General features: G+C 45.2%; 1 protein-coding gene across 1 annotated transcript; it reads left to right on the top strand.

The window, feature by feature from the left end:
- Nucleotides 1–5,273: 5,273 nt before the first annotated feature.
- Nucleotides 5,274–13,671, top strand: POLR2M (RNA polymerase II subunit M). Its single transcript, XM_081110408.1, has 4 exons — nucleotides 5,274–5,511; nucleotides 7,333–7,974; nucleotides 10,528–10,732; nucleotides 12,441–13,671. Exons 1-4 carry the CDS (start codon nucleotides 5,399–5,401, stop codon nucleotides 12,585–12,587), a joined length of 1,107 nt encoding a protein of 368 aa, XP_080966534.1. The 5' UTR covers nucleotides 5,274–5,398; the 3' UTR covers nucleotides 12,588–13,671.
- Nucleotides 13,672–14,070: the final 399 nt, after the last annotated feature.

Here is a 14,070-nt window from a genome sequence, read left to right as displayed (position 1 = left end):
GTTCATCAGTTTATAATGGTCTTTATTATCCATAAATGAGTGAGATCATGTGGTATTTTTCTTGGCTTCCCAGGGGCCGGCACAGCCTCGCAAGGGCCGTCTCAGCCTCACAGGGGCCGTCCCAGCTTCACAGGGGCCGTCTCAGCCTCACAGGGGCCATCTCAGCCTCACAGGGGCCGTCGCAGACTCGCAGGGGCTGTCACAGCCTTGTAGGGGGTGCCCCATCTCACGTTGGGGGTGAAGGTGTGAGTCAGAAGCTCCTCTCGCTGTCTCTCCTGCTGCTCCCTTGTGTATCGCCGATGCTGGAAGTTTCTGAGAGCAGTCTGCAGGTGCTGGACATCATACTTTAACTGGTCAACACGAAGTTTGGCATTCTGTCTTTTGTTGGGCAGCTCCTTGCTGGACAAAATCTCCAGGCGTTCTTGGTGGCTGAATATCTGGTATGCTTGCTTGGATTTCGTTTTCTACTAAGTGCACAGACTGCTTGTCTGTCGTCTCCCAGCATCCCATGTGAGATTGGATCTGGTGGACCTTCTTGTGTGTTTGCTGGTACAGCGGTTCCATGTCACTGGCCCAGCTGAGTCCGGCTCTGGCTTCCTCCGAACCTGATTCTGCTTCTTGAGTGTGTCCCTTATGGATGCGAGGAATTGAAATCTGCAGTTTGTTGGGTTATGCTGTAAAAGTGCATGTGGTTCCTTTTGTGCCTCTGGCACAGCTTGGGCGGGGATGTAAATTGAGTAGGGCGGGGTCTCCAGGAATCACCAGGGCGGAGCAAAGAGCAATGGCGTCTCCTTGACTCCTCGCCTCTCCGAGACTCCACATCTCCGCATCCTGGAGTGCCAGCGAGCAGCTCTGCAAGAAAGCTACCCTTGCTCTCCGACCCGCTGCAAGGACATCCTGCCTCTCCCCGTAGGGGTCTGGGACCTCAGAATCCCACCCCAAACAAGCTCAGTGGATTTGAGAGTTTGTAACCCCTTCTGATTGAAAAAAACCACGCATCCAGTTGCAGCCCTCCTGGCGCACATCTCCGTACCTCTGTTCTTGGCGCCTCTGTACATCCTACTCAGTCTCAATGCTCTTCTTTCTTTCCTTTCAGTTGTAGAGCTTCCACTGGGCCAGCTTTCCCATGGTTCTGAATGAGAGCTGTTTGTCTTATAGTTGGTAGTTTCAATGTTGTTGTGGGAGGCAGCATGCACAGGTCTGTACCTTACGCCGCCATCTTCGTTCCCCAGGAGAGAGTTTTAAGGAGAAAGTGGTCAACAGGGTCAGATGCAGCAAGGAGGCGAAAAACGAAAAAGACTGCTCCTTGGGTTTGGCAACCAGGAGACGGTTCATGGCACTGGTGAGAGTGGTGGAGTTGTACAGTCAGAGAGTGTAGCTAACTCTTTGAAGAAGTTAATCTCTGAAAAAAGAAGAGGGTGGAAGCCAGAGATGCACTTTGAACAGCTTAATTAGGGGCATAACTGACATGCCATACATGTGATAAGTTGTGAGTTATCAACATAAAAATAATGAACATATCTATCGCCCCCAAACGTTTTCACCTGCCCCTTTGCAATCCTTCCCTCCACCCTCTCCCTGCCACGCTGCATCAGTAGGCAATCACTGATCTGCTTTCAGACACAATAGATTAGTTTGCATTTTTTAGAATCTACATAAATTCTTTTTGGGGGTCTTCTTTCACTGAGTATAATTGAGAGTCATTGAAGTTGTTGCATAGACTATAGTATTCAAGTAAATGGACATACCATGATTGGTTTATCATTCACCTAGTGATGGACATTGAGTTGTGTCCAGTTTTGGACTATTACAAATAAAGTTGCTGTCAATAGCTATCTATAAGTCTTCACATGAACATACTTTGATTTCTCTTGGGTAAAAATTTAGCTGAGGGGTAGCTGCGCCATATGGCAGCTTTTAAGAAACTACCAAACTGTTTTCAAAAGTGTCTGTGCTATTTTACATTGACGTTAATTGTGTATAAGACTTCCAGTTGTTCCACATCCTTTCCAACACTCGGCATGATCAGTCTTTCACAGATTCTGAGAGTTGTGTAATAGTATCTCATTGTGTTTTTAATTTGCATTTTCCTAATGGCTAATAACATTGGTCACCTTTTGTGTACTTATTTTTCATCTGTACATCATCTTGGGTGAAATGTCTGTTCAAATCTTTTATAATCTAATCTTGAAGTGACACCCCATCACTTTCACCAATTGTATCCTGTTGACCATATTTTATTTGTTGGAAGCAACTCAGTAAGTCTGGCCCACATGGGAGGGGATTAGACCAAGGCAGGACTGGTGGGTGTTATCCTAGAGCTGGCAATGACAGCTGGTTTCCCATTTCTCTTGGAATAAAATTTAATCTCCATATCTTGGTCTACAAAGGCCTGCAACATCTAGCCCTGCCTTTTTGTTTGCTTGTTATTTGGACACGTTTGAGCTCTTTTTCCTTGTAGAGCAAGCATGTCAAACTCAAAAGCTAACACAGGCCAAATAAACATAGTATAAGTTTATGTGGGCTTCAATAAAGCAAACACTTCAATTTTCATAGAAACATAGGTTTATTTCAATAGAGACATGCTGAATACAAAGGGCTGAAATAAATGAGTCATCGTTAACATAAAATAGAACATTTTAATAAAAACTAATACTTTCTCTTGAACATTAACTTACCAGACACTGAATAACTGCACAAATTAATAAGCGTAACACAAATAAACCTATTTTTCTGGTTCTCTGAAAGCGAAATATTTCCTATTGTGCACACCAAACAAGTCACTACAAGACTAATGACCTGGCAATCGGCTGCTAAAATATTTGCTGCTTGTATTGGTGGGGAGAAATGGTGCGCCTGTGCATAAGGCAGGCACGTGAGGGAAATAGATGCAATACAATTATAGTAATCAGTCATTAGCGAACATTGTAGTTTGTTATTAATAATTATGTATAACAGGATATTGCAAAAATTAAGTTACAAAATTTTTATTAAAACATTTCTTACATACCGTTATATTGACTGGTCTGCAAAAATGTTTGTTGTGGGCCACATGCGGCCCACTGGTGGGAAGTTTGACATGCTTGCTGTAGAGTTTTAGTACTTGCTCTTCTCTCTACTTGGGATGTTTTTATGCCGGATTTTCCCATGGATAATTGCTTCTGATCATTCAGGTCTCAGCTTACAAATTGCCTCATTAGAAAAACCAACCTCAACCATCTAATCAATCAAGGTAGCCTCCCGATCACTCCTGATCATGTCACCTGATTAAATCTTTGTGTGGCACTTATACTCTCTGATGGAATATATGTTTGAGTGTGGCAGGAAACTCATCTTATTCATTATTATGTACCCAAAGCTTAGAACTAGAAAGTTTGTGTATGGGTGTTATTACAAATTCAGATATTCATTATGAAACCTTGAAGTCCTAAGCTAGGTTGTGTGTGTAAAAGATTCTATCCCATACCACAGAAAATATCTCCACAGTCATTATGGTTAATATTTATATAAAAAGTTTAAGATTTCTATGTATGAATGGGGCACTTCATTAAGAGTAAGAGGAATGTGGGGAAAAGGCAGAGAGAAAAATGATGAGATTTCGTCAGTATGCATTAGGAGAGCCAGAAGTACAAACAGCCCCCTTATAGAATTCCTTGACTTCACAATTCTATTAGAAAGGACGAAGGAATCACCATGCATAACACAACTGGAAAAACACAATATGCCTCATGCAGTGAGGTTCTAACGCAACTAGGCACGGTAGTTATGCTCAAAAGAGAGCAGTCTGGGTTGGGATAACCCAGGGAGAAGGTGAGACTTGAGCTAAGATTTATAATGGGCAGGGAAAAGGGACAGCCTTCCACAGGAGGAAAACAGCTGGGGGCAAAATTTTGAGGCTTGACAGAAGGCATCTTTGCCTTGGGACACCTGTGGCACAGGATCAGAAGAAGGGGTTCACTACTGAGGGGTAATAAAGGCCTCAGCTTTGGCCCAGGGACAAGATGAGAAAGGTTTGGGGAAGCTTGCCAGGGGACAATTACCTGAGCCAAGGATTTCACTCCAGTATTTCTCATTTAGTTAGGGCCAGAGCAGGTTATTGAAGTCCTTAAAAGCAGGGCTTATGTTGAGAATTTTGATCCATCAGTTAATCTGATCCGAATAGACTACGTTGGGAGGACACAGAAAAGGCTTCAACTGTGCTCCCTGGGGTAGCTTCAGATATTACTTAGAGCGTCTGTCTGCTTTGGAGGAAATTGCTGTGTTTATTGTAGCACCTTACATGGGACTGAGAAAATTTAAATTTTCCGTATCAGAGAATGGGGAGGCATTCTGAGGCCATTCAAACCTCCCAGTTGATATTTCTTGTGATTCTTGCATGCTTCCTAGTCTTTCCTTTGGGACACAGCTCGTGTAGCTGAATTAAAAAGAGAGGATAAGACTGAGGTGCCACCTTCCTCCTCGCAACAGCCTTTAAAAAACCCACACAACACCTTTCAACAAATTTAAACATTTGAAACAGGCATAAAGTGAAGGGGATTTTCAGATTGGTGTTGTAGAAAGAGCAGCTGGGCGTTTGCGTTTGCAAGCTGGTGCTGTCACTAGTGTTGTGCCCTGGGAATATTTACTTCCGTTCTTGTGCCTCTGTTTTTCTAAAGGCAAAATCTGAAATCGTTAAGAGAGGCTCTGAAGCCAGACACCAAATGTTTGGACTTACATTTCCCTCCCCAGATACGTCCCCTGGTGCCCACTCCAACCTTACCATTATATTGTTTCCTTATTTGACTGATGTCTGCCCTCGCCAGCACTCCGTAAACTCCACAATGGCAGTGGCTATTGTTGGGATCATGGTGGCACCGAGTAACACTTTAAAACATATATATTGCTTTCAGAGAGGAAGGGAGAGGGGGAGAAAGATAGAAGCATCTATGATGAGAGGGAATCATTGATCTGCTGCCTCCTGCACGCCCCACACTGGGGGTCCAGCCTGCAACCCGGTCGAGCTCAAACACGGAGCCACGCCAGCCGGGCATGAGTAAAACTTTTTAAAATTTTAATTAAACGTTCACTGAATTGTTGACAGCATTGCAGAGAGGAGAACTTTCTGAATTGAGGGACGGAATCACCACCCCTGCGCGCTCACGCCCAGGCGAGGCGCGACGTCCTCCTCGGAAACTTCCGCGCCTGCGCACTCCCCACGCCCCCGCCCCTCTCCTTGTCTGTGTTTGTTTCCGGCGTTTCAATAAAGCTCGATTCGGCGCGAATAAAACCAGTCCTTCCGGGAAAATGGCGACGCCCTCGAGTGCCCCGGAGGCGCCGCCGGCCGCGGACCCGGCGCTGGCAGCGGGGGCTGCGGAGGGAGCCGAGTGCCCGCCGCCCCGCCAGCCGCAGCCCCCGCAGCATGTCCGCGCGGCCCCGCGGCTCCGAGCCGCCAGCTCCCGAGGACTGGGGGCGGCGGAGTTCGGCGGAGCTGCGGGACATGTTGAGGCGCCAGGAGAGACTTTTGCGCAACGAGTAAGCGTGGGTCCCGCCGCGCCGCCGCCGGGCTGGGTTCGGGCTCCCGGACGCGACCCTCCCATCCCGCCCCCGGCGCCCTCCCCGGGAAGGTGACCTTGGCGCCCGCCGGGAGCCGACGGCCTACGCGCCGCCCGGAGCCGCCCGGGCCCTGCGCTCCCCGCGGGCCGGCTCGTGTGCGCGCCCGCCGAGCGTGCCCGCGCTGCCCGGGCCTCCTCGGCCTCCTGTGCCCCCCGGTGTGCGGTGCCCGACCCGAGGCTTGGGGCCTTTGTCCTGTACACCCCCCCCCCCCCCCATCGTGCCCAGCACATCTTCGCAGTTTCTCTCTAAGTCCTGCTCTTCCCGGATCCTTGGGGAGGAAAGAGGGGTTTGTCCGGCGGAGGAAGTTGGCCTCCCCTCCCGCTGGCGGGCGTGGTGGGTCTGGGCTGGGGCGCGACGTAATGGGCGTGAAGTTGGAGGGAACCGGCCTTGGCGGTGCGGGGCGCGTCGCGGGGGGCGGGGGAGGGTGCCGGCGCTGGGAGGGCATCTGCAGAAGGTCCCGACGGGAGGGGGAGAAAGTGCGCCAGGAAAGCGGCTGTGGGCCGGGGAGCGCGTGGGCCGGGACCGATGTGAGCAGGTGGTTGGCGGGGGTGGCCGAGGTGCGGGATCCGTGGGGACCGTGGTCGGGGCGCGAGAGGACTCGGCTCGGGAAACGGGAACCCCCGCCGGGGGTGGATGTGTCGGAGGAAGCACGCGGGACCTGCGGTGTCCCCTCCCTCCCTCCCCACTTCCTGGGCGGCTGCCGCGCGGGAACCAGAGAAGAAACCCGGCAAAAGGCACCAGGCATTCCGGGGGCTCCTTAGTAGACACGGGTTTGGACGGTGAGAGGGGGTTTTTCATCTGTGGCAGCAAGTTAACCTTTGGGCCCCAGGACCCCGCTTTCTACTCCTGGCGACTTACTGAGGATCCCGAAGAGCGCTGGTTTTATGTCTGCGGCTGTTTGCCAGTGCATCAGGAGTTACAGTGCGAAATCTTTAAAACACAGGGATACAGGCAGTCCTCTGGTTACGTGGGACTCCATGTACCTGGCCATCTCCCATTTCTTTATTTAAAAAAAAGTTCCGTCATTTAGACCTATGTACGTATGTGCTTTATGTTTATTATTATTTACTGTATTTACCACAAGGTCAGGAATTGCTATCTTTCTTTTAAATTTTTTTTACTGTTTCACTTCATGACTGCTGTGTGTGCGCTCCATGTGAGTGACGTAGGTGCTCATGTGGGTGGGTTCCAACTTACACAGCAAAAATCGCTTTACCTCGCCTCGAAGGAGCGGATCTCCGACCTAACCGAGGACCTACTGTGTACAAGCTCACACATTCTGTTAGCCAGAGCAGTGATAACCACATGTCCCCGTGGCTTCTGGAAGACTCCACTCTACCCATGTGAGAAAATGAGTGCGGAAATGGCAAAGCATTATTACGGAAATACTTTGGCCTTCCAGACAGGGCCACCTCCCCTCCCCAGAAAGGTCTTGTAGATCATTCATGCTTCTGTTGATTTTTAGAATATCTTATATAAGTGTTGTATAAAATTCTTTTGCTGAAATCCTAATTAGATGGGACAGATGAGGCATATTCCCTATTTTTTCTGGATTCCCTTGTTTTTTTGGGGGGGTGGGGGTTGGTAGTTGGATAATTACATTCCTGCTTCGGGGCAATTGGAAGTCAGGTTTTTAACATAAAGATATATTTTTTTCCCCTTTGAAGATAATGCTTTGTCTTTATGTCTCAAGTTTAAAAACATAGCTCTAATGCATACATGTTCTTTTCCATTTGACAGAAAATTCATTTGCAGATTGCCCGACAGCGGTAAAAAGATCAGAGACTCTGTTGTCAAACTGAAAGCTGCCATTGCAGAACGTGAAGAGGTTAGAGGAAAAAGTGAACTGTTTCATCCTTTTAGTTTAGACTGTAAACCAAGGCAAACAGCAATTGCAGTTGACGTGGACACAGATAAGGCCCAGAATTCTGACCAGATACTTGATACTTCATCACTGGTTCCTGGCTGTTCTTCTGTAGATAACATCGCGTCGTCTAACACAGCCTCACAACAGGGACTTGTTCATTCTAGTCACGGAGGTGATGAAGAGGCTCCCCAGGTTGGGTACCCAGTGAACAAGTGCCCAGCTTCCAGCAGCAGCGCCACCGCACCTTCCCCACCCGAAGCCAGTGAGTGTCTCCCTCAGCCTCCTGTGTCAGGTCCAGCAGAAGACAATTCTACCAGCTCCGACGACCTCTTCATTGACAGGTTACAAAGGATCACAATTGCAGACCCAGATGGGCAACATTCAGAAGAAAACATGAGGACTGAGAACTTGACAGGCCTTCGTAGTGGGACACAGAAGAAACCTCACTACATGGAAGTGCTAGACATGCGAGCCAAAAACCCAGTGCCCCCACCACGTAAATTTAAAACCAATGTGTAAGTACCCTTGGAGACGGACCTGTCACAGGGACATAGTATTTGTTAAACTCAAAATATTGGGAGAACGCTTACGTTCAGGGGACTTTGTGTGAGAGCTACTTGTATTTAGGAATGAGTGTACTGTTGGAAACAGTGGGACGGGCCTGGCCTGCCTGGAGTGGAGGATTCATGTTGGAAAACACTTTAATATTTTAGCCAAATAATTGAAAAGGTTTTAAATAGCAGATGGAGTATTAAATTGCAGGATACTTAGCCAATATTTTATAATAAACAGAATTTATTATGATTTTTTCAGAACCATTTTCTGGTGTAGAGCTCCCCCTTTGATTAGAATGTCAGCCAAAGAAAAAGCAATTGCAGGAGCCCACGGGCTTTCTCAGCACAAATATTTTGTGTGCTCACTGGATGTAGCAGCAGGTGCTATGGTGACACAGAAGTAAAGATTCTGCTCATCAAAGAGTTTAGGCTCTAGATGAGGACCCAGGGCTTACACACTTGGAAGAACAAACCATGTAGCAACTTCAGAGGGAAAGAAGCTGAGAAGAGGTTAAAAAACTGAAAATAGATTGGGGTAGGACGCAAAGTAACCCTGCTTCTACGTTCCTTTTCATAGTGTTGTTTCTGAGCTCCTCAGAGAAAGAAAAGCTCTTTGAAGAGGAAAGAATGTTACTTATTTGTATGCAGATGTGGCATTCAAATCGGGGGAGGAACTGGTACAGCCTAGATCAGTGATGGCGAACCTTTTGAGTTCCGGCATGTCAGCATTTTGAAAAACCCTAACTTAACTCTGGTGCCGTGTCACATATAGAAACTTTTTGATATTTGCAACCATAGTAAAACAAAGACTTATATTTTTGATATTTTATATATTTAAATGCCATTTAACAAAGAAATCAACCAAAAAAATGAGTTCACGTGTCACCTCTGACACGCGTGTCGGTTCGCCATCACTGGCCTAGATTTACAAGGATGTAGCATTATCAGGTACAAAGTGGAGCCATTACGCCTGCCTTTGAAAAACTGAAGACCTCTAGTTGAAAATACCTAAAACCATTTTTATTGTTATAAAGAGACTAAAGTTTAATCCTACCCCACTTTAACCTCAAAACGTTTTATTTCTTTCGTCTAGAAAACCAGGATTGTGTTACATTAATTTTTAGTTAGGAGTAAAAAGTAGTCTTTGATTAAGTAACCTCTCAGGTGTGTGCAAAGAAGTATCTTTCCTCACTTCTGGGAAGACAAACATATAACAGAGAATACCCTGATCCCAGTTTTGTGATCCTGTCATTTCGCTGGAAGCGGGAGTAGCAGTGAGGGCTACCACGGGTTAAGGAAGTTGGGCAGAAAGAGCTCCTGTCCACTTAGAGCAGGTCAGGAAAGGCTGGGCCTTGATAGAAGGCCGTGGGCCAGGGGTTGAGGGGAGCATGAGCAGCTGCGTGGCAGTTGGAAAGTGGGTAAGGCTCCAGTTCTGCTCTCCCTTGGCCTCCTGCATGTTCTGGCTCCGTGGCCACCAGGATGCTGGAGGCTGCCCTCTCCCACCTCTAGCTTTGGTCTTTTGGAACCTCAGATTTACCTGCAATTACCTATGAAATGTGACTGTGGGTATCCATGGCACCTCAGGTCTATCATGTACCAAGTAGAACTCATTTCTTCCCAAACTGACTTTCCCCATATTTCCTAATTCTTAGTGTCACCTCCTCACCCCCCCTCCCCTTCCCAAGGTGTCTTCCTTTTTCCTCATCTCCATATCTTCTAGCCATGAAGACCTACATAATACATTTCCTTTGCCTTCACCCTCTTTCCTAAGGGAGGACTGTCACCTCTCGGGCTGTAACTATGGTCTCTTCCAGCCTCACACCTTACCTCTTCACCAGTCCATCTTCACTGCTGCCAGAATAAAACTTGTAAAATCAAATCGGAACCTGTTCCGCAGAATAGAGCTTTTCACTGTGTCTGGACCCAGTCTACTTCCCGGGCTTGTCTGGCTGCCTTTTCTGTACGCTCCCTCTTGCTCCTCCTGTGTGCTGCAGCCATGAGCTTCTCCCTCTGCTGGGGTGCCCTCCTCCCCTCACTTTCTTGGTGGGCACTATTCCAGGACTCCTCAGATTTCATCATCTTCAAGTTTTTCTGGCAACCTCCCTGTCTCCCATTAGAATCGACATTTCCTTTATGTTCCCATGTACCGTATATAGATATGAATCGTGGTACCTGTGGTGGTGTACAGGGTAGGTTTACAGTTGTTCATATGGAAAATAGTACAATCATTAATAAATAATATGAGAATGAACTGTTGGGCATACTCACAACTGTAAACCTACTTTTGCCCCACCCCTATGTTGTGCTGAAACGGTTGATAAATTTATTTTCCTCTACTGGATAGTAAGCCCCTTTGCAAATGTTTTTTGAATGGAAAAAAAAAAAGGTAGCTTCAGTTCAAGTATAAGGCTTGAAAAGAAAAGGAAAGGACAAAGCTACGGTTGAAGGCCCCTTGTGTGAGTGTGGTAGATGTATGTCTACAGGAAGGGGATATAACAAGTTTCCCTTCTTCAGGTTACCCTCACATCAGAACGATTCATCGAGGCACCAGCAGAGAAGAGGGCCTCCTCTTTCCTCAGAGGAAAGGCTGCGCAGGGATAAGCAGCATCTCGATGACATCACAGCGGCTCGGCTCCTACCACTGCACCATCTGCCTGCACAGCTGCTCTCCATAGAAGAGTCTTTGGCACTTCAGCAACAGCAGAAACAGAGTTATGAGGTATTTAAGAGCATTACTTTTTACTGTCTGTATGTTGGATGCTACTTACGTAAGTCAGAATTTACTTCAGGGAGGACGGATTTAACAGATGGATTAGGTGCCAGAGAAATGGCAGATAAGTGCCATCAGCTCTCAGATGTGTGCCTCTAGTTTTCAGTCTTGAAGTTGCTAGAACTGCAGGAAGCAGCTGGAGGTGATCACAGCAACCTGCAGCACCAAACTGGTATTGGCCAGGAAATGCTGCCACATGGCACATCTCCGAAAGCCCTGGCTCTTAGGACACCAGAGTATCACTTGTGTCTTCTCCCTTCTAAAGCCCATGGGAGAGCTGCTCAGTGGTGGGATCTAACCAGGACCCGCAAAGAGAACCAGGGAAATGTGGCTTCGGCTCCCATCTCCTGTGATACATGGGAGGGCATAAAGGGGGTGGGGGAACAGTGTTGTGTTCCAACAGACAGTTGGACACTAGGGTTAGAAGCCTAATCGGCAGGCTCTTGTGAAGATAGAAGAATCTCCTACATACAGTGACTTAGTCATGTTTGTATAGGACTGTTTTTGAAGATCTGTATGTTCTACAAGAACTTTAAACAAGTATATTGACAATTTGTGTACAGAATAATGAGATGGAAAAAAATAGGTGTGAGAACCTTAGTGAGAAAAGAAAGGATTTGATATACTTAGTAATAATTTGAGTCTCCAGAAAAATAGTAGCCTAACATCTTAATATTGCTTAGATTTTAATCAGGTAGTATACTAGTATAGCAGTTAATATAGAACCAGGCTGCTATTCTGCCTTGGCTTTTCATAATAGCTCAGTTGGCATGGATTGGCATTGTCAAGGCACTCCTTTTTAAAGCCATTTTTCTTCCTCTCAGTGCATTAAAATTATACAACCATAGCATCGAAGAATTTTTAAAAAATTGTCTATATGGTCTTAAATGCCTGTCCTAAGACGTTTTTAGGTTGAATTACACCTGTCTGTTTGAAGTTGACTTCCTTGGCAGAGTAGTCGTAGCTCCTGCTTCAGTCCTACTTTTCCATCATGCCCATGGCCTGAGGGGACGATCCTAAAGGAGCTCCTGTGGTGTGGGAGAAAGCATGAGGAGCGTGAAGGGCAGAGCTAGAAATGAGTCTTGCTGTCTGCCATACATCCATACATCGGCGGTTTATCCTTGTGTGTATATAAGCACATTTCCAGAACCTGGAATTTACTTGAACACTTTTCTGCATAGTAATTTTCTTGGGACTTTATTTGGAGAAGGATAGTCAGCTTTCCAGTATTAACTTTTTGATTTTTATTGTGGCATTGAAAGGTAACTCATAAGCCTAGAAACCATGATTTAATCTAGGAAAGATGATTGTCAGTTGGAGAATCAGCACAGCATTAGTGATTTTTGACATTTGATAACTCAGATTGTTCTATGAGTTTGCATATACACATGTGTGTATCCACATACTTAAAAATATATCTGTATTTCTAACTGTTGTAATGTGAACTGATTACTCAGTTTCTCATAAAGAGGTGGGATATTTCCATGCACTTCATTAATGGACGTCTGTAACTACAGCTGTAGCAGGCTAGTAGTTCTCCCAGCACAGCTCTGTTGCAAGCTGTCAGGCTCGGTGCATCGCTGTAGAGCTCTAAGTTTAGGAATTGTAGGGACAATATGTGAGTGTGTAACTTCTTGCTTTACATTTTATTTTAAAGGAGATGCAAGCCAAGCTCGCAGCACAAAAATTAGCTGAAAGACTGAATATTAAAATGCAGAGCTATAACCCAGAAGGGGAGTCTTCGAGGAAATACCGAGAAGTAAGGGATGAAGATGATGTTCAGTCCTCTGATGGTGAATTCTGAAGACGGGCAATGGGGTACTTTCCTGACTCTGCCTGTTGAGATGTCATTTTCTTACATCAGACTTTCTAACAAGTATCAAGATCAGTGTCAGACGTTGAGGGAAATAATTTTACAAAGTTACCCAACGGTAGCTATAAAAATAGTATGTCTTTCAGAAGATAACTTTCATGTACTGGAAAAGTTTAACATTTGAATGTTGTGTTTAAACGTATTAAAGTTTTGCAGTATGTTGTGTGTTGTCTGATATTTTAGTATATAGTAAAGAACATTTTTTTCTCTAAGCCAAATGAAAGCAGGTAATTGCTTTTTTCCCTTCTTTTTACCTCTATCAAATAGCTTTTATTACATGCCTTTCAGTGAAATACTTAGTTGTCCCAGGCATCACCTAAAATGAATTAGGAAGATACAGTTCCCTCTTCTTTTGAGTAATGAAGGGAGCAGTCTACAGAATTCTGTGCATGTTTGCATGGGCTTATTGAGGCACTGGATGGGAAATACCTAGGAAGACACTCATGGAAAAATGCTTAAATGTTTGTTTCCTTCTTCTGTCTTCCCTTGAAAGAATGTTATCTTTCTTCTGGTTACGAATAAGGAGTACATTTGACTCTTGAACAACGCGGGGGTTAGGGGTGCCAACCTGATGAGTTGAAAATTGTATATAACTATTTTTAGTTCATGTTGGAGGGTGGATGGTCTCTGAATGACCAGCTTTGCCCAGAGTAACGTGAAATATAGGAAAGTCTAAGATGACCGATGAGGTGAAGGGAGTAGCTGTTCATATACTTGACCTGATTTGAGTTCGTTGCTCTTAACAGATGATAGATTCAGTTTGGTGAAAAAAACAGTTTCTTTGTTTTTAAGCTACAATTGAATTATTGTCAATACATTGCCCCCCCCCCCCCTAAAGAAACATACATATGTAGGCTGCAGAAACCTCAATCTATATATTCATGTTTGTAGGATTATATGATTGTCTCCAGAGAAATTAACATGTATGTTATCAAAGATTTCTTTAATATGTTGGAGCTTTTAAACAGTGCTGAAAGCAAGAATAAAATGTTAATTAGAGCAACTTCAAAATTTTAATGGTGATGTGTTACTGGTGCTTAATTAAATTTAACTTTCTTTAAAAGAGACTTTTCAAATACATTTAGGTCAGATGTACAAGGAGAGTAAGGGCTGAGTTCTATATCAAGCCCCCATTGCCCCCAGAAAAGCAAATTAAAACTATACTGAGCTAACAATTTCATTATTTTTAGTTTGTAAAACTAATAGTAAATGATTTCACAGCATAAAGTTATTTGATTTTTTTTGTTAGAGGATGAAATAACACATGTTACTGGTATGCCTGGAAAGTAGGATAAGGTGGAAGAGTTCACATGCATACATGCATAATTGCTGTAATTCTGCTACCCAGAGAGGTTCTGTGAACACTTGGGTATATGTACTTGTACATATTTTTTTCTATACATAGCTATCCATG

Source organism: Myotis nattereri (genome assembly GCF_964212035.1).
Source record: "Myotis nattereri genome assembly, chromosome: 1".
NCBI classification, from domain to species: domain Eukaryota; kingdom Metazoa; phylum Chordata; class Mammalia; order Chiroptera; family Vespertilionidae; genus Myotis; species Myotis nattereri.
The sequence above is the reverse complement of the archived record's forward strand: the minus strand, read 5'-3'. Positions and strand labels throughout refer to the sequence as shown.